This window comes from Somniosus microcephalus, chromosome 7 (assembly GCF_052327205.1).
Source record: "Somniosus microcephalus isolate GS21.2 chromosome 7, FLI_Smic_1.0, whole genome shotgun sequence".
Lineage (NCBI taxonomy): Eukaryota > Metazoa > Chordata > Chondrichthyes > Squaliformes > Somniosidae > Somniosus > Somniosus microcephalus.
The window spans coordinates 10,997,841-11,018,583 of NC_140993.1; the positions used below are offsets into that span (position 1 = coordinate 10,997,841).

At 44.7% G+C, this 20,743-nt stretch overlaps 1 protein-coding gene across 5 annotated transcripts in view; it reads right to left on the reverse strand.

Moving 5' to 3' along the window:
• osbpl1a (oxysterol binding protein-like 1A) overlaps positions 1-20,743 on the reverse strand; it is a 255,127-nt gene that overhangs the window by 205,974 nt on the left and 28,410 nt on the right. For all 5 annotated transcript variants that reach the window (XM_085992230.1, XM_085992229.1, XM_085992232.1 and 2 more), the window contains exons 6-11: positions 20,631-20,716; positions 12,222-12,366; positions 6,486-6,553; positions 2,316-2,360; positions 675-748; positions 513-576 (exon numbers count right to left, since the gene is read on the reverse strand). In XM_085992230.1, coding sequence (XP_085848356.1) covers positions 513-576; positions 675-748; positions 2,316-2,360; positions 6,486-6,553; positions 12,222-12,366; positions 20,631-20,716 — 482 coding nt within the window. The remainder of the gene's footprint in view (positions 1-512; positions 577-674; positions 749-2,315; positions 2,361-6,485; positions 6,554-12,221; positions 12,367-20,630; positions 20,717-20,743) is intronic.

Here is a 20,743-nt window from a genome sequence, read left to right on the forward strand (position 1 = left end):
TAGCACTGTTGCCTCACAGCGTCAGGGACCCGGGTTCAAATCCGGCCTCGGGTGACTGTGCAAACTCCACACAGACATTCTCCCCGTGTTTGCGTGGGTTTCCTCCGGGTGCTCCGGTTTCCTCCCACAGTCCAAAGATGTGCTGGTTAGGTTGATTGGCCATGATAAAAATTGGCCCTTAGCGTTAGGGGGGATTAAATACGTGGGGTTACGGGGATAGGGCTTGGGTGGGATGGCTGTCGGTGTAGGGACCGGGTGCTAGGGTTTGGATGATCAGCCATGATCTCGTTAAATGGCGGAGCAGGCTCGAGGGGCCGAATGGCCTACTCCTGCTCCTATCTTCTATGTTTCTTATGACTCGTGTGCAGTATAAACACCAGCACAGACTAGTTGGACCGAATGCCCTGTTTCTGTGCAGTATAATCTATGTAATTCTCTATAATACACGAATGGTGGAGCTACCAGTTTATGAGCAATTCTCACGATCAAGGCAACAAGTCAATGAGTCTTACTGTACAGACTGCTTGTGTTAGGTTCTTGCAACCTTGTCGGTAAACATCAGCCTTCGCGTCTGACCTGAAAAAAAAAGAAAAAAAAAAAAAGAGGATTGAAACCTTTGACCCACAGCACAGAAACGTAATCTTATCACACAAAAATAATCTGTTCATACTTACTGGTTGTGAAACCATGACAACACTCCACGTTCTACCACCACCCAAAACAAATTCCATCCTAAGAACCTGGAACGCTGGAGAAATAAAATCAATCAGAATAGTCGCACAGGAAGACCGAGTTGTCTAAACAAGATATCAATATTGCAGTTCAGCAGAGCGCTGATACCGGGACTGAAAAGGGTTTAATTATGAGGACAGGTTGCATAGACTAGGCTTGTATTCCCTCGAGTATAGTAGGTTAAGAGGTGATCGAATCGAGGTGTTTAAGACGATTTAAGGAGTTGATGGTAGATAGAGAGAAACAATATCCTCTGGTGGGAGGGTTCCAGAACAAGGGGGCATAAGAACATAAGATACAGGAGCAGGAGTCGGCCATTTGGCCCCTCGAGCCTGCTCCGCCATTCAATAAGATCATGGCTGATCCTCGCCCTCAACTCCACTTTCCTGCGCTATCCCCATATCCCTTGATTCCCTTAATGTTCAAAAATCTATCGATCTCTGTCTTGAATATACTCAACGACTGAGCCTCCACAGCCCTCTGGGGTAGAGAATTCCAAAGATTCACCGCCCTCTGAGTGAAGAAATTTCTCCCCATCTCAGTCCGAAATGACCGACTCCTTATTCTGAGACTGTGACCCCTGGTTCTAGACTCCCCAGCCAGCGGAAACATCCTCCCTGTATCTACCCTGTAAGAATTCTGCCTGGGCCCTAAGCTCTGGAATTCCCTCCCTAAACCTCTCTGCCTCTCTTCTCAGTTAAGATGTTCCTTAAAACCTGCCTCTTTGACCAAGCTTCTCGTCACCTGCCCTAATATCTCCTTATGGGGCTCGGTGTCAAATTTTGTCTGATAATCGCTCCTGCAAAGCGCCCTGGGACGTTTGACTACGTTAAAGGCGCTATATAAATGCAAGTTGTTGTTGTTTAATTGTCCTGGCCAATATTTATCCCTCAATTAACATAACAAAATCAGATTATCTGGTCATTATCACGTTGCTCTTTATGGGAGCTTGCTGTGCACAAATTGTCTGCCACATTTCCCACATTACAACAGTGACTACACTTCAAAAAAAGTACTTCATTGGCTGTGAAGCACTTTGAGACGTCCGGTGGTCGTGAAAGGAGCTATAGAAATGCAAGTCTTCCTTTTTCTATTAATTCATGGGAAGACTAGATTTAACGAGAAGATCTCAGTTAGACATGGGCCATCTCCAGGTAATGTGCAACCAACTACATCCCTAATGCCCCTGTATCTCACAGTGACTTCATCCCACCCTCACCCCTGTGGACTTGCTTGACTTTTACAAACAGTTACTGTAGCCACGTTTGGGGTTAGGAATGCTTCTTCAAACGGATATACAGGTAGAACGTCCAGAATCTGACAACCTCGGGACCGAGGTCGGGCCGGTTTTCGGGTTTTTCCGGACTTTGGAACGTGTTTCTGATGTCCGAAGTCCGGAAACGCCCGAGCCCAGGTTGCAATATTTCCGGATGTTGCACATCAGAAACACGTGCCGAGACCGGAAATACCTGGGCCAAGGTTGCAGTCCGGATCTCCGGATTTGGGACGCTCAACCTGTATCACATTTACAACAAAATCTACGAATCGTCACACCTCTGCGAATTCACATGAAAAGCAGTTACCTTAAAAAGCGGTCCTTCAAACCTTTGCACCAGTTGAAACATTCCCTAAAAAGAATGATGAACCGTTGTCAGTTGCACTATTTGCCCTGTACAGTCATTTAAAACACATTATGCCTTTTAAAACAATTGCCTAGGATTTATGCTCATTCGGAAATTCTGCTAGTAACAGAGTTTATAATAACTGGATTTTTAAACAGCTCCGCACAAAATCATTACCCATTCAGAAATTGTTCTCGTATTGCAGTGTCCTGCCAAAACACGTTCAAATCTGTCTTTCGGATGAGACCTTAAACTCAGCGCTGCACTGTCAGGATGGCAGTACTGAGGGAGCGCCGCACTGTCGGAGGGGCAGTACTGAGGGAGCGCTGCACTGTCGGTGGGGCAGTACTGAGGGAGCGCTGCACTGTCGGAGGGGCAGTACTGAGAACGTAAGAAATAGGAGCAGGAGTCGGCCAATCAGTCCCTCAAGCCTGCTCCGCCATTCAATAAGATCATGGCTGATCTGATCCTAACCTCAAATCTACTTTCACTCTCCATCCCACCTGAACCTATGTGATCTCCCGGGAGAGGCGAAAAACCAGATAAAAAACCCAATGTGCCAATTTGGGAGAAAAAATCTGGGAAATTCCTCTCCGACCCATCTAGGCGATCGAAACTCGTCCAGGAGATCACTCTGTCCCTGTATTTCCTACAGTACTTACCTTCTGTAAGAGGTGATCTCCACCCTAGCCAGGAACAGGCCCAATTTACTCTTGAAGGACTCCTAGCTGGCAGCCTGTTCCCAAGGTCTCCACTAATCCCTGTGAATAGAAACATCTCCTGAAATCTAACAGAATTAGAACACAAGAAGTAGGAGCAGGACCAGGCTACACGGCCCCTGGGCCCGCTCCGCCACCCACAGGGCCATGACCGATCCGAACCTAACCTCATGTCCGATTTCCTGCCCGCTCCCCGTAACCCCTAATTCCCCTTACTGCTAGGAAACTGTCTATTTCTGTTTTAAATTTATTTAATGATGTAGCTTCCACAGCTCTCTGGGGCAGCAATTTCCACAGACCTACCACCCTCTGAGTGAAGAAGTTTCTCCTCATCTCAGTTTTGAAAGAGCAGCCCCTTATTCTAAGATTATGCCCCCTAGTTCTAGTTTCACCCATCATTGGGAGCATCCTCCCCGCATCCACCCGATCCAACCCCTTCACAATCTTATATGTTTCAATAAGATCGCCTCTCATTCTTCTGAACTCCAATGAGTAGAGTCCCAATCTACGCAACCTCTCCTCATATGTCAACCCCCTCATCCCCGGGATTAACCGAGTGAACCTTCTTTGTACTGCCTCGAGAGCAAGTATGTCTTTTCTTAAGTATGGACACCAAAACTGTATGCAGTATTCCAGGTGTGGTCTCACCAATACCTTGTACAACTGCAGCAATACCTCCCTGTTTTTATATTCCATCCCCCTAGCAATGAAAGCCAACATTCCATTGGCCTTCTTGATCACCTGCATACTAACTTTTTGTGTTTCGTGCACCAGGACCCCCAGATCCCTTTGTACTGCAGTACTTTCCAGTTTCTTGCCATTAAGATAATAACTTGCTCTATGATTTTTCCTGCCAAAGTGCATAACCTCACACTTTCCAGTATTATATTCCATCTGCCAAATCTCTGCCCACTTACTTAGCCTATCTATGTCCCTTTGCAGGTTTTTTTATGTCCTCCTCACTCACTACTTTCCCTCCCATCTTTGTATCATCTGCAAACTTTGATATGTTACACTCGGTCCCTTCCTCCAAATCGTTCATATAGATTGTAAAGAGTTGGGGTCCCAGCACTGACCCCTGTGGAACACCACTAGTTACTGATTGCCAGTCTGAGAATGAACCATTTGTCCCAACTCTCTGCTTTCTATTAGATAGCCAATCCTCCACCCATGCCAGAATATTACCCCCAATCCCGTGATTTTTTATCTTGAGCAATAATCTTTTGTGTGGCACCTTGTCAAATGCCTTTTGGAAGTCTAAATACACTACGTCCACTGGTTCCCCTTTATCCACCCTGTATGTTACTTCCTCAAAGGACTCAAGCAAATTTGTCAAACATGACTTCCCCTTCGTAAAACCATGCTGACTTTGTCCTATTAAATTATGTTTATCTAAATGTCCCGTTACTGTCTCCTTAATAATAGACTCTAAAATTTTACCAACCACAGATGTTAGGCTAACTGGTCTATAGTTTCCAGCCTTCTGTCTATTACCCTTTTTAAATAAGGGTGTTACATTAGCAGTTTTCCAATCTGCCAGGACCTTTGCTGAGTCCAGGGAGTTTTGGAAAATTATTACCAATGCATCCACAATCCCTACCGCCACTTCCCTCAAGACCCTAGGATGTAAGCCATCAGGTCCAGGGGATTTATCCGCCTTAAGTCCCATTATTTTACCGAGTACCACTTCCTTAGTGATTTTAATCGTATTTAGCTCCTCCCCCCCTAGAGCCCCCTGTTTGCCCAGTGTTGGGATATTCTTAGTGTCTTCTACTGTAAAGACTGATGTAAAATATTTGTTAAGCGTTTTTGCCATCTCCATGTTTCCCACCATTAATTTCCCGGTCTCATCCTCTAAGGGACCAACATTTACTTTAGCCACCCTTTTTCTTTTTATATAACTATAGAAACTCTTGCTATCTGTTTTCATATTTTTAGCTAATTTACTTTCATAATCTATTTTCCCTTTCTTAATCAATCTTTTAGTTATTTTTTGCTGTCTTTTAAAGACTTCCCAATCTTCTATCCTCCCACTAGATTTGGCTACCTTATATGCCCTTGTTTTTAGTCGGATACTATCCTTTATTACTTTACTTAGCCACGGATGGCTGTCTTTTCTTTTACACCCTTTTTTCCTCAGTGGAATACATTTTTTTTGAAAGTTGTAAAATATCTCCTTGAATGTACACCACTGATCATGTACCGTCTTACCCTTTAATCTATTTTCCCAGTCCACTCTAATCAATTCCGCTCTCATACCTTCATAGTCTCCTTTATTCAAGCTCAGTACGTTTGTTTGAGATCCAACCTTCTCACCCTCTAATTGAATATGGAATTCAACCATGTTATGGTCACTCGTTCCAAGGGGATCCTTTACTAGGACATTTTTTTATTAATCCTGCCTCATTACACAGGACCAGATCTAAGATTGCCTGCCCCCTGGTTGGTTCAGTTACATACTGCTCAAGAAACCCATCCCTAATACACTCAATGAACTCATCCTCAAGGCAGCCCTGCCCAATTTGATTTGTCCAGTTAATATGAAAGTTAAAATCCCCCATAATTATAGCTGTTCCCTTATTATAAGCCCCAACTATTTCCTGATTAATACTCCGTCCAACAGAGTTGCAACTATTAGGAGGCCTATAGACTACGCCCACTAGTGTTTTTTTCCCCTTATTATTCCTTATCTCCACCCAAACTGCACTGTCAGAGGGGCAGTACTGAGGGAGCGCCGCACTGTCGGAGGGGCAGTACTGAGGGAGCGCCGCACTGTCGGAGGGGCAGTGCTGAGGGAGTGCTGCACTGTCGGAGGGGCAGTGCTGAGGGAGTGCTGCACTGTCAGAGGGGCAGTACTGAGGGAGCGTCGCACTGTCGGAGGGGCAGTACTGAGGCAGCGCTCCCTCAGTACTTCCCCTCCGACAGTGCGGCGCTCCCTCAGTACTGCCCCTCCGACAGTGCGGCTTTCCCTCAGTACGGCCCCTCAGACAGTGCATCGCTCCCTCAGTACGGCCCCAGGAGTGTCAGCCTTGATTATGTGCTCAAGTCAAGAGAGTGAAGCAGACTTTCACACCTTTCTGGACCATCAGACCGAGAGTTAGTTGTTCGCTTTACACTGTATCCAAATTGGCCACCGCGTGATGGAGATTTTGAAGTAACGTCTCCTTTAAAAGGCTTTCCACAAGCGGTAGCGATCTTGGTTTTATTACTGTGATCCCTCTTGCACATTGCCACAATGTTAGTAGTGGCATTTTTGATACCAAGTTCGTGCCTTTATATGGAATTTCCAAATGAGTTTTCCTGGAATAAAATTGGGGCATACACATCCTCACACGGCCAGTTAGGGAACAGTTCAGTGATTTATAGAAAAACAAAAATGTTACAAAAGGATTTGAGGGATAGACAGACAAACCTTGTTTGATTTTCCACCAAGAATTTGCTTGATTTCTGTGCCACGGGCCAGATCCAATGGTACTTGGTCTGTTAAAAGAAAATACAGGAAAGATTAGAAGGTTCTGTAGCTGTGATTACCGGTGCATCATGTTGGAATGACTGTGTGTGGGAGGGAGTCCGATACTATGGGCCATAAGAACAAGAACTTACATAGCATTTATATAGCGCCTTTAATGTGGTAAAACGTCCCAAGGCGCTTCACAGGAACAATTATCAAACAAAATGTGACACCGAGCCATATAAGGAGATATTAGGACTGGTGACCCCAATTCTTATACATATTTACAGCTCCGTGATTTTTTTATAGAAATACGCTCTCCAAAAGTTTTACACACATTTACCATCCCAATTTTTGTAGAGATTTATTTAGCAGGCTTTAGAAAGGTCTACCTTGTACTGTTCCTAATTTTATCCAGGTTTTACTGTTCCTGATCTCCAGCCTTGTTCTGCTTAAAGACAGATGATCAGATATACAGAAAGGCAGTCAGTCAGTCATGTAACGTTAGTTCAAAAGCAGAGCAAGGCGGAATACAAAACAGAAAACTCCCACAGCGCTACCTACAGAAAAAATTGGTATTGCAGGTAAATGTGGACAGTTTTGCAATGAACTTTCTCAGAGATCAGAGTTTTCAATGCATTTTAAAATGGAATGAGATGACCTAAAAGATTAAGCACTGGACCATCACATTTCGCATTAAAACCCTTTTACTCCCAGTTAAACTAACAACCCCTGATCTTGCATCAATCTGTCTTAAGAGCATTCTTTATGCTCCAGGCAGAGGGTTCCAGGGAATACAGTTATGTGGATAGACTGGAGAAGCTGAGGTTGTTCTCCTTGGAGCAGAGAAGGCTGAGAGGAGATTTGATAGAGGTGTTTAAAATCATGAAGGGTTCCGATAGAGTAAATAAAAAGAGAAACTGTTTCCGATGGCTGAAGGGTCGATAACCAGAGGGCACAGATTTAACGTGATTGGCAAAAGAACCAGAGGCGACATGAGGAAAAACTTTTTTACGCAACGAGTGGTTAGGATTTGGAACGCACGGCTTGATAGGGCGGTGGAGGCAGATACAGTAGTAGCCTTCAAAAGGGAATTGGATAAATACTGGAAGGAGAAAAAATTGCAGTGATACGGGGAGAGAGCGGGGGAGTGGGACTAACTGGATCGCTTCTCGAAAGAGCCGGCGCAGACTGGATGGGCCGAATGGCCTCCTTCTGTGCTGCACTACTCTAGGATTCTTTTCTGTGATTCAGACAAGACTGGAGCGGTGGCCTTAAACAAACTGCTCAGGTCAGCAGCTGAATATCACAAGCGTGCTCCAGATCACAAACTATCACTAAAGAACACCACGGGAAATCAAATTCATTGTTCTTTTAACTTTGCAATCACGCGTAGCCACGTAAAGATGTAGATTTACAGAAGGTATAATCTTAAGATTTCTAAAAGGAAAGTCCTGAAGGTGTAAATGAAACCAAACTACACGCACTACCAAGTTTAGGATGCACTATAAAGCTGCAAAACACTAGGTTCAGATAGTCAAGTCTTATTTATAGTACTAATCCATGACCCTTTGGATAATAGAATTCTACAGCACAAAAAACAGGTCCAACTCCCACCCCTCTTCATCTCACCCTATCAGCATATCCTTCTATTCCTTTCTCCCTCATGTGTTTATCCAGCCTCCCCTGAAATGTATTTATACTATTCGCCTCAACCACTCCCTGTGGCAGCGAGTTCCACATTCTCACCACTCTCCGGATAAAGAAGTTTCTCCTGAATTCCCTATAGGATTTATTAGTGACCATCATATGTGGCCGATAGCAAAATACTGCGGATGCTGGAAATCCGAAATAACAACAGAAAATGCTGGAAAAACTCAGCAGGCCAGGCAACATCCGTGGAGAGAGAAATAGAGTCAACGTTTCAGGTCGAAACCCTTCGTCAAGACTGAAAAAGCACAGGAAATTAAACAGATTAAAAGGCCAGTTTAGGGGCTGGGAAATGGGGATGAGAGAACAAGAGAAGTGAAGAGACATTAAGAGGTATTCAAAACGAGACAAGATGGCTCTAGATTGTCTCTCCACTAGTCCTATCACCATCTCGTCTGGTTTTGAATACCTCTTAATGTCTCTTCACTTCTCTTTTGTTCTTTCATCCCCATTTCCCAGCCCCTAAACTGGCCTTTTAATCTGTTTCATTTCCTGTGCTTTTTCAGTCCTGACGAAGGGTTTTGACCTGAAACGTTGACACTGTTTCTCTCTCCACGGATGTTGCCCTGGCCTGCTGAGTTTTTCCAGCATTTTCTGTTATTTTATATATTTATGGCCCCTGGTTTTGGATTCCCATTTCATAAGTTGTTACAGACATTCTCTGCTTCATCGCTCCACATTTATAAATGACATGATAGGGCAGTTTCACTAAAGGTAGAGAGAGAAAAGGGGTCATCACTGCTCCTGTACCACGCCCAAAGGAGCTGCATAAACACACATGATGCCTTAACCTACCTGCACAGTTTCCAACAGTCAGCGAGAGTTTATAAAAACACTGAGACACACTGCATGTCAGCAAAGCCACTGACAGCTAAACAGTTTGCATAGATTCACACAGTATTTCCAGCACAGAAACAGGCCATTCGGCCCAACTGGTCCGTGCCAGTGTTTATGCTCCACACGAGCCTCCTCCCACTCCTCTTCAGCTCACCCCATCAGCATAACCCTCTATTCCTTTCTCCCTCATGTGCTTATCCAGCTTCCCCTTAAATGCATCTATACTATTCGCCTCAACCAGTCCCTGTGGTAGCGAGTTCCACATTCTCACCACTCTCTGGGTCGTCGTCGTCATACGTGTCTTCACACTGTTCCCTTTGGGGAACTGTATGAAGTGGTGGAAGGATTTCTGGCCGCGATTAACGCTCCTTCCGTGACCATAACCATCTTCGTACCAGCCATTAGGGTGGTTAGTCCTATGGCGGGAGGGTTTTACGGGCTCCCACAACCCATACGAGGGGGGGGGGGGGGGGGGCTACCGACACCCACGGACGCAAGTATCCCGCTGGATGTCAACCCAGAATTTAGAGCCGGAGCTCCGACTCCACTTGCCGGGACTGTCTGGAGCGGGGTTCGAAACCCTACGCCTTCTGGCCCAGCAGCGGGGATGCTACCGCTACGCCAAAGGCCCACTCCACTCTCTGGGTAAAGAAGTTTCTCCCGAATTCTCAAGTGGATTTATTAGTGACTATCTTATATTTATGGCCCTAGTTCGGGTCTCCGCCACAAGTGGAAACATCTTCTCTACGTCCGCCCTATCAAACCCTTTAATAATCTTAAAGACCTCTATCAGGTCACCCCCTCAGTCTTCTCTTTTCCAGAGAAAAGAGCCCCAGCCTGTTCAGTCTTTCCCTGATTCGCTTTGAAGATCACAGTCAAAAAGAAATGTCCCAATTTTCAAGTGTTGGGGTCAGGAAGCAGCCGCCCAGGCCAGTGCCTTCGAAACGACTTGAAGTGTAACACAGAAAAGGGCGCTTGCTTTTACGGCCACGGCTAAATTCACTTTTGCCACCACATGTTTACAAGGCTGGATCAAGTGTTGGGAAAGGGATTTTACTTTCAAGTGCCGAATGGAATCTCGCTTCTGGTGGGTTTCCTGAAGTCGCCATTTTTGAAATCACTCTATTCAACTCAACCTTTGATAATATAAAAAAGGGGTACAAGTCATCACCATGTCGGTTAGCATCAGCGGTGAACGGAGTCTTCAGCATTCCGATAGACTCTAAACCACAATTTACTCCCTATTTAAAGCTTAAAATTCAAACCGCTATCAAAAAAACAAACAAGTATATAAACAAGTGGGAAAATAAGAACAGGAGGAGGCCATTCCGCCCCTCGGGCCTGTTCCGCCATTCAATGAGATCATGGCTGACCTGTATCTTAACTCCATTTACCCGCCTTGGTTCCATAACCCTTAATACCCTTACCCAACTGAAATCCATCAATCTCAGGCAAAGGTCACAAATATGATTCTGAATTTAATTTACTAAAATAACTTATGGTTCAGATTTTTTCGAACATCTTTCTCATGACAGTTTCCGTAAGAGAACCGAGACCTACAAGCTTTACTCTATCACAGAGTTAGTATATTCTAGGTTTAATATGAACTCCAATCACAATCATTTCTTTATTGGAGACTACATAGGATTCTCAACTATGCCCCCTAGCAATTCTGAAAGCACAGAATATCACAACTCTAGGCCACTTTATACAGGCCTGTTCACCCATCACCCCTGTGCTCGCTGACCTACATTGCCTCGATTTTAAAATTCTCATCCACGTGTTCAAGTCCCTCCATGGCCTCGTCCCTCCCCATCTCGGTTACCTCCTCCAGCTCTACAATTTTCTGATCAAGATTTCTACAAGATTCTGAGGGGGATTGACAGGGTAGTGGTTGATGGGTTGTTTCTCCTGCCTGGAGAGTCTAGAACCAGGGGTCACAGTCTCAGGATAAGGGGTCGGCCATTTAAGACGAAGATGAGGAGGAATTTCTTCACTCAGGAGGGTTGTGAATCTTTGGAATTCTCTACCCCAGAGGGCTGTGGATGCTGAATCATTGAGTATATTCAAGACTGAGATTGATAGGTTTTTGGACTCTAGGGGAATCAAGGGATATGGAGATCAGGCGGGAAAGTGGAGTTGAGGACAAAGATCAGCCATGATCTTATTGAATGGCGGAGCAGGCTCGAGGGGCTGTTTGACCGACTCCTGCTCCTATTTCTTATGGTGTTTCTGCACTAAAATTCCACTTGCACAGAATCATAGAATCTTACAGTGCAGAAGGAGGCCATTTGGCCCATCGTGTCTGTGCCGGCTCTTTGAAAGAACTCTCCAATTAGTCCCACTCCACCCTGCTCTTTCCCCCACAGCCCTGCTAATTTTTCCTTTTCAACCATTTATCCAATTCCTTTTTTGAAAGTTACTACAGGGAACTCTTTGGTATCCGGCACCGAGATGGTGCCAGTTGATTAAAAATTCCGGATGACGGACAGGGTTATCTAGCGAGGTTATTTTTAACAAACAATAATAAAAAAAAATCAAGAACTGTGCAGTATACAGTAATTGGGTACTCACCTACAGAATGTTGTGTTAAATGGATGATGGAAGATGCCTGATTAAGTACAGTACTGCCAGTTGAGGGTAATCATAACTCTTTAATTACTTAACAGTAAAACAAAATTTATACAGTAAACAGAAAAATGGCAGATCGGAAGAGACTCCCGGCAGCGCGGGAGAGTCAGACTCCTGTTATTGAGGTGTTCGGATTTCCGACAGCGCCAAGAAGCCGAGTAGTGTCAGTTTGGAGAACTACCCCCACTGACGGACGCGGACTCAGACTCGTTTCCGGTTATTGAGGTGTTGTTTTGGGAGTGAGAATTTTGCCGGTTAATAGAGAATTCCGGATATTTAGGTGCCGTTTAAACGAGAGTTTCCTATTGAATCTGCTCCCTTTCAGGCAGCGCGTTCCAGGCCAATGGCAAGAATGGAGTTTCAAAGTAAAATACTGATTATAATTTACGAAGCACTGGTACAATTACGACTAACGTTGGTAAGTAATGTTTACAGTGCATGGAACTGCATTCGCAAACACCTGTAGGAGTCGTTGTTTTGAAGTTAGTGTTGAACAAGTCAGTTTCAGCCACTACTTACTGTTGTTGTTCTTGAGACTGGAATCAGCACCATACTTGAGAAGTTTTACAGCACCTAGTTTCTGGCCTCGATAAGCTGCACAGTGTAATGGCGTATTTCCCAACTTATCCATGCAGTTCACATTAGGTGGATTCGGCCTGTTCAGCTGAAAATAATTAAGCTTCAGTTAAATTTCGACACTAGTAGTAACAATGAAAACTCTTGGTGTGCAGAATATGTACAGCTCGCCCAGTAACCTGTGTCTGTCTCTGTCTCTCTCTGTGTTCAAGTCCCACCCCAGAGACTCGAGCACAAAATTCTAGGCTCGCACTCCCAGGGTCAGCACGGAGGGAGCCTCCGCTGCACTGTTGGAGGTGCCATCTTTCAGACAAGACGTTAAAAACATTTTAAAATTGTTTATTAGTTATAAAAAAAATATCAGAGATGGGGCAAAAAAGGCTGTTTGACCGATAGTGAAGTCATGCAAAGTAATGAAGTGTCTATTCACACTCGGATTGGCCGTGGGGAGACGGGGCGCCGCGAGGATTGACATGTCGGGCGACCAATGGCGGGAGCATGGGGGGCGGTTGGCGGGCAGGAGGTCGGCGGGCAGGAGGCCATGTGACAAAACCTCCAGGTGTTAAGTCTGTGAGTTGTTCAAGTAATTAATACTCAGACTTAATCAGTAACAATAAAACAGGTCTTTGCTGGTTGGAGGTAGGGACTACACTGAATACAAGATTACTGCACAGTGCTTATATACCGGTGTGTTCACCCCCGGTATTACGTCTACAGCAGCCTGAGAAAGTAGTACATCTCTTAAGGTGGAACAGGCTTAAGCTCTCTTAAGGTGGAACAGGTTACATACACAACACTCCTCCCTTCTTAGCTTTATAGTCATCCCCCCCATTTAACATAACGTAATAACATATATACATATATAACTTCATGTTTAACGTAACATATCACAGATTCAGTCTCTGCGGAAAACAGTTCACAGATTCAATCTCTGTGGTGTAGTCGGTTCACGTTACTCATTCAATAGTCCTTTCATGGATTTAACAGCTTGAACTTCCGAACTGATTTGGCTCCGTTCGGAGGGACCACGTGTGTGATCTGGTAGAGGTGATAATGGTTCAGATGGGTCATCTTCTGTTTTTACTTTTCCTTTTCTGCTTCTTGGAGACTCTCTGGGCTCCATTGTCAGCTGCCACAGCTGCCAGCTGCATGCGCAGTTCCTCCTTCTCTTCCTCCTGTTTCCGTCGTAGAGCCAGCTTCTCCCGATGTTCCGTAGACTTTTGGTGCTCCTCCATGATTTCTGCACTTTGGGAGTCGAAGTTACAAGCTGGGCAGGACAGGACATCGTAATATTCGGTGTCGTCCACCAGGTCATGGTAATATTCGGTGTCGTCCTGAGCTAGACCAGTGAGAGGGTCGTCTATTCCCTCCATACCCAGCTGGACGTTAGCCAGCTCTTGTTCCAAATCCAGACATCTTTCCTGAAGAGACTTCTTCATGTGTACCTCTGCATCCAGCTTTTTCTGGGCTTTCAGCAAGTCGTTTACTAGTGACCTCATTTGTGATTTTAATACTTCAACTTCCTTTGGAGATTGATTGATCGGACTATGCAATCCCTCTACCGGAGCAGCTGTTTCAGCGGTCTGTTGTTCTACATTGACGTGAGTCAGCGTACTTTTGGCATCCAATGGCTGCTCTGTTGCAGTCGTTTCAGTCTGTGTCGTCACATCAGCCATCTCAATGACTTTTGAGAGCTCCGAACCCTTTTCCTTTGAAGATCGCAGCTCGTGTTCAAGTTTTTCCCATTTCAGAGTCTTGTCCCTCAGCATATGAAGGAGTTGGCTGACCGTTAATCTGGTGTCAGAAGAGTTATGGCACGCACCTTCAGAACCTGAATCAGCTTTGATTCGTTCAGCCTCCTCGCGCAGATGGTTGGTGTGCTCCTGCTCCATTTTCTCCATCAGTTGCTTCTGTTGCCTTTCCAGATTCTCCCACTCTGTAACAAAGAACTTTTTTATTTCATTCATCTCTTGCTCAAAACGGCGAATCATTTGTTCTAATTGCTGTTGTAGTTTGAAATGGAGTTGAGTTCAAGCCCAGTGTCCCTCAAAAATGTGCATATCAGTAGACTTGACAGACTCAGAATTCTCTGTTAAACTATGTTGTTGTTGCTCAGTGGAATTCTGTGCTGAAACTTTGTCTTTTGCACATGGGTTGGTCTTACCATCATCAGTTCTAGAGTCTGGGCTGATTATCTGCACCGAGTTCTCACTCTTTATGGCTTTTAGCGAATGCCAGTCCATATTTATGTTTCTAAACCACTCCCGGCCTAGTAGTGGTGGACCTCCCTCCGGTAGCACATATAAGTCCATTATTTGACTTCCTTCGCCCTTGTTGGCCACTGCAACCTTTATTGTCCCGATGGGGTACACTCTCTGCCCCGTGTAGGTTGTCAATATAATCTCCGTATCCTGTAGGGGAATATGTTGGAATAACCTTCTGTAATCTTTCTTATTCATGACCGACAATGCCGATCCAGTGTCCAATTCCAGTTTTACTTGGACTCCTTCTATCTGAAGAGTAACCCAAATTGTCTGGAGGTCTGCACCCTTACCAACGTTGAGTACCCTTAAGCTAGCCAGTTCAATACTGCTTGCGTCTGAATCGGACTCCTGTTCGGCCACCTTGTGTACCTTTGCGTATTTCCCTTGCGGTGACTTCTTGTTGCTGGTCTTCTTCGCTGACCTGCATACTCTAGCTATATGTCCAAGCCTACCACAAGTTCTACATTCTTGGTTTTTAAACCAACACTGGTTCTGATCATGCGTTGTCTTTCCACAACGATAACATTTGCCAGAACTCACACCCAATTTGTGTGCACTGAGCTCCGGTGACCGTAGCTGCATTACTGCCGTGCCTCTCGCTGCGGCTTCGTGTGCTGCTGCCATAGTGACCGCCTTCTCAAGCGTCAGCTCATTCTCCTCGAGCAGTCGCTTTTGTGTATCCTGTTTAAATAAACCACACACAAATTTGTCTCGAAGTGCCTCTGTCAGTCCCGTTCCAAACTGGCAATATTTCGCTAATTTACGCAATTCCAGCAAATATTCAGCATTGCTTTCATGCTGTAGCTGCCTTCTGTCGTAAAATTTAAATCGTTCCGCTAGCATCAGCGGCGTGGGGTTTAGATGATCTTTCAGTACAGTAACAATCTCATCGAACGTCTTATCCGCCGGTTCATCTGGTGATAACAGGTGTTTCAATTGCCCGTATGTCTTCGCACCCATTAAATTTAATAATGTTAGAGCTTTATCTTGGTCACGAATTTTATTGGCCTTACAATAATTTTTTACTCTTTCAACATATATGGCCCAATCTTCGAGGTCACTATCAAAGGTGCTAATATTCCCGTGTTTAGGCATTGTAGATTTGCAATTTCTCAGATTTTATTTTCTTTACTTTTTATCAAAGATGGCGGCTTCCCGCTCTTGCCGTCGTCCTCCGCCCACAAAATGGCGGTTTTCCCGCGCTTGGCGGTCTTCACCCGTCCCCCGACGCCGTCTCCCTTCAGCCCCCGAGTGCGGCCCTTATCAGCGGATGCGATCGATGGCCCGGCTGCGCCTCGCACTTGAAAGCGGCCCGGCCCTTATCTGCCGATCGCTATCGCCCTGTACCTCTCTCTTCCCCAGTCCTGTCTTCTACTCCGGTTCACAAGCTGATGGAGGCTTCAGGGTCCTAATGCCTGTCGCTTCCAGTCGCTGGAAGCGGTCAGGATTTCTGCTGCCCTTCAGTTTTGAGTGGGGTGTTGAGGATTGAAACCTCTCTTCAACGTCCTGTCTTTGGACGAAGCCGCCGTGGAATAACTGCCGCAGGGTAAGAGCCTGACTCGTCGCCAGTGTTAAGTCTGTGAGTTGTTCAAGTAATTAATACTCAGACTTAATCAGTAACAATAAAACAGGTCTTTACTGGTTGGAGGTAGGGACTACACTGAATACAAGATTACTGCACAGTGCTTATATACCGGTGTGTTCACCCCCGGTATTACGTCTACAGCAGCCTGAGAAAGTAGTACATCTCTTAAGGTGGAACAGGCTTAAGCTCTCTTAAGGTGGAACAGGTTACATACACAACACCAGGAATATGTCCAAGTAGCATTAAAATGTCATGGACAGGTGCATAAAGTAATCGAAAAGGCTAATGGGATCCTGGTCTTTATATCTAGAGGACTAGAATACAAGGGGGCAGAAGTTATGCTGCAGCTGTACAAAGCCCTGGTTAGACCACACCTGGAGCACTGGGAGCAGTTCTGGGCACCACACCTTAGGAAGGATATATTGGCCTTGGAGGGAGGGCAGCGCAGGTTTACCAGAATGATACCCGGACTTCAAGGGTTAAGTTACGAGGTGAGATTACACAAACTAGGGTTGTATTCCCTAGAATTTGGTGATCTGATCAAAGTTTTCAAGATATTAAGGGGAACAGATAGGGTCGATAGAGAGAAACTATTTCCGCTGGTTGGGGATTCTAGGACTAGGGGGCATAGTCTAAAAATTAGAGCCAGGCCTTTCAGCAGTGAAGTTAGGAAACACTTCGACACACAAAGGGTGGCAGAAGTCTGGAACTCTCTTCCGCAAATGGCAATCGATGCTAGATCAATTGTTAATATTAAATCTGAGGTGGATAGGTTTCTGTTAACCAAAAGGTATTAAGGGATGTGGGCCAAAGGCAGGCACATGGAGTTAGGTCGCAGATCATCCATGATCTCACTGAATGGTGGAACAGGCTCGTGGGGCTGAATGGCCTTCTCCTGTTCCTATGGCAACCCCTCCTCCAGCCACTGTCTCCACGGAGGGAAGGCGAGAAAGTCCGGCGGGGTGGGGGGCACGGCGGTGGCGAGTGACGAACGGAGCAAAGGGGAGTAAGATTCCTGTTGCTGTTAACATTTTTAATTTTCTGCCTCTTCCCCATCACCCTCCACCCCAAGCTACAAGACACACTCGTTTCTAACCACATTCATTCACTTTCTGTTGACTTCGTTACGCTATTAAGGGATTTTCAAATGGGTCCTTGGTAGCTTTTTAAAAAAAAAAAATGACATCTTGGCATTTATACTTCCTCCCACTCCATTCTTTAAAAGGAACTGGGGATAGACGGGGAATAATAACATTTAAAGAGGGCCCTGCAACATTAGATTCAACATGCAAAACACACAGATCTTTTCCATCATGCAAAAAAAGCCACACAAATACTTTACTTCGATGCTGAGAATCAAAGCAATGAATAGAATTTTTCTTGTTTGAAAAATTGGAGAGCCTGGAGAAATTGGGATTGATCTCCTTCAAGCAGAGAAGGTTAAGGGATGATTTAATAGAGGCGTTCAAAATTATGAAGGGTTTTGATAGAGTAAATAAGGAGAAGCTGTTTCTACTGGCAGGAGGGTCGGTAACCAGAGGACACAGATTTAAGGTCATTGGCAAAAGAACCAGAGGGGGAGATGATTTTTTTTTACGCAATGAGTCATGATCTGGAATGCGATGCCTGAAAGGGCGGTGGAAGAATAATACCCAGAATCCAAGGGTTAAGTTACGAGGAGAGATTACACAAACTAGGGTTGTATTCCATGGAATTTAGAAAATTAAGGGGTGATTTGATCAAAGTTTTGAAGATATTAAGGGGAACAGATGGGGTAGAGAGAAACTATTTCCCCTGGTTGGAGAGTCTAGGACTGGGGGCATAGTCTAAAGATTAGAGCCAGACCTTTCAGGAGTGAAATTAGGAAACACTTCTACACACAAAGGGTGGTGGAACTTTGGAACTCTCTTCCACAAACAGCAATTGATGCTAGATCAATTATTGATTTTAAATCAGAGATTGATAGCTTTTTTTTTTAACCAAAGGTATTAAGGCATATGGAGTTAGGTCGCAGATCAGCCACGATCTCATTGAATGGCGGAACAGGCTCGTGGGGCTGAATGGCCTCCTCCTGTTCCTATGTTCCTAAGCAGATTCAATAGTAACTTTCAAAAGGGGATTTAGATGAATACTTGAAAAGGAAAAATGAGCAGGGCTATGAGGAAAGAGCGGGGGAAGGAGCGAGACTAATTGGAGTGCTCTTTCAAAGAGCCGGCACAGACACAATGGGCCGAACGGCCTCCTTAGAAACATAGAAAAATAGGAACAGGAGTCGGCCATTCAACCATTCGAGTCTGCTCCGCCATTCAATATGGTCATGGCTGATCCTCTATCTCAATACCATATTCCCGCTCTCTCCCCATACCCCTTGATGCCTTTTGTGTCTAGAAATCGATCTATCACCTTCTTAAACATATTCAGTGACTTGGCCTCCACAGCCTTCTGTGGTAGGGAATTCCACAGGTTCACCACCCTCAGTGAAGAAATTTCTCCTCATCTCAGTCCTAAATGTCCTACCCCGTATCCTGAAACTGTGACCCCTCCTTCTAGACCCCCCCCAGCCAGGGGAAATATCCTCCCTGCATCCAGTCTGTCTAGCCCTGTCAGAATTTTATACGTTTCAATGAGATCCCCTCTCATTCTTCTAAACTCTAGTGAATACAGGCCTAGTCGACCCAATCTCTCCTCATAAGACAGTCCTGCCATCCCAGGAATCAGTCTGGTGAACCTTCGCTGCACTCCCTCTATGGCAAGTATATCCTTTCTTAGGTAAGGAGACCAAAACTGCACACAGTACTCCAGGTGTGGTCTCACCAAGGCCCTGTATAACTGTAGTAAGACATCCTTGCTCCTGTACTCAAATCCTCTGGAATGAAGGCCAACATACCATTTGCCTTCCTAACTGCTTGCTGCACCTGCATGTTTGCTTTCAGTGATTGGTGTACAAGGACACCCAGGTCCTTCTGTACATCCAACATTTCCCAATCTATCACCATTTAAATAATACTCTGCCTTTCTGTTTTTCCTACCGAAGTGGATAACTTCACATTTATCCATGTTATACTGCATCTGCCATGTATTTGCCCACTCACTCAACTTGTCTAAATCGCCTTGAAGCCTCTTCACATCCTCCTCACAACTCACAATCCCACCTAGTTTCATGTCATCAGCAAACTTGGAAATATTACATTTGGTTCCCTCATCCAAATCATTAATATATATTGTGAATAGCTGGGGCTCAAGCACCGATCCCTGCGGTAACCCACTAGTCACCGCCTGCCACCTCGAAAAATACCCATTTATTCCTACTCTCGGTTTCCTGTCTGTTAATCAATTTTCAATCCATACCAGTATATTACCCCCAATCCCATGTGCTTTAATTTTGCACACTAACCTCTTATGTGGGACTTTATCAAAGGCCTTCTGAAATTCCAAATACACCACATCCACTGGTTCTCCGTTATCTATTCTACCAGTTATATCCTCAAAAAACTCCAGTAGATTTGTCAAACACGATTTCCCTTTCATAAATCCATGTTGACTTTGTCTAATCCCACTGATATTTTCTAAGTGTCCTGTTATCACATCCTTTATAATAGACTCTAGCATTTTCCCTACTACTGATGTGAGGCTAACTGGTCTGTAGTTCCCTGATTTCTCTCTCCCTCCTTTTTTAAATAGTGGGGTTACATTTGCCGCCCTCCAATCTGCAGGAACTGTTCCATAATCTATAGAATTTTGGAAGATGACAACCAATGCATCCACTATTTCCATGGCTACCTCTTTTAGTACTCTGGGATGCAGATTATCGGGCCTGGGGATTTATCGGCTTTCAGTCCCATTAATTTCTCCAGCACTATTTTTTTTTACTGATACTAATTTCCTTTAATTCCTCCTTCTCACTAGACCCTTGGTTCCCTCGCATTTCTGGGAAGTTATCTGTGTCCCCTTCCGTGAAGACAGAACCAAAGTATTTGTTTAATGGCCCTGCCATTTCCTTGTTCCCCATTATAAATTCTCCCGTTTCTGACTGTAAGGGACATTTGTCTTCACTAATCTTTTTCTTTTTACATACTTGTAGAAGCTTTTACAGTCCGCTTTTATGTTCTTTGCAAGTTTACTCTCATACTCTATTTTTCCCCTCTTAATCAATCTCTTGGTCCTTTTTTGCTGAAATCTAAACTGCTCCCAATCCTCAGGCTTGCTACTTTTTCTAACAACTTTGTATGACTCCTCTTTGGATCCAATACTATCCTTAATTTCTTTTGTTAGCCATGGTTGGGCCGCTTTTCCTTTTGTGTTTTTGCGCCAAAAAGGAATGTATAACTGTTGCAGTTCATGCATTCGTTCCTTAAATGTTAGCACTCCTTCTGTGCTGTATGATTCTAATTTTTTTTTTTTTAAATACTCGGGATTTGCGAACAAAAGGAATTTTACCAATCTATGAAAAAGTCAAATCATCCTTGTCGTCGTTTATGATAAAGTTAATCAGATGGCGCTCACCAAAGCAGTTATTCCTGATGTATCGCCTTCCCGGGCAGCAGTCAGCAGCAGCTCTTCCAACTTCCTCTGTTGTGTCATTTCAGCAGCTATTTTTACAAGAGAAAGACACAGAA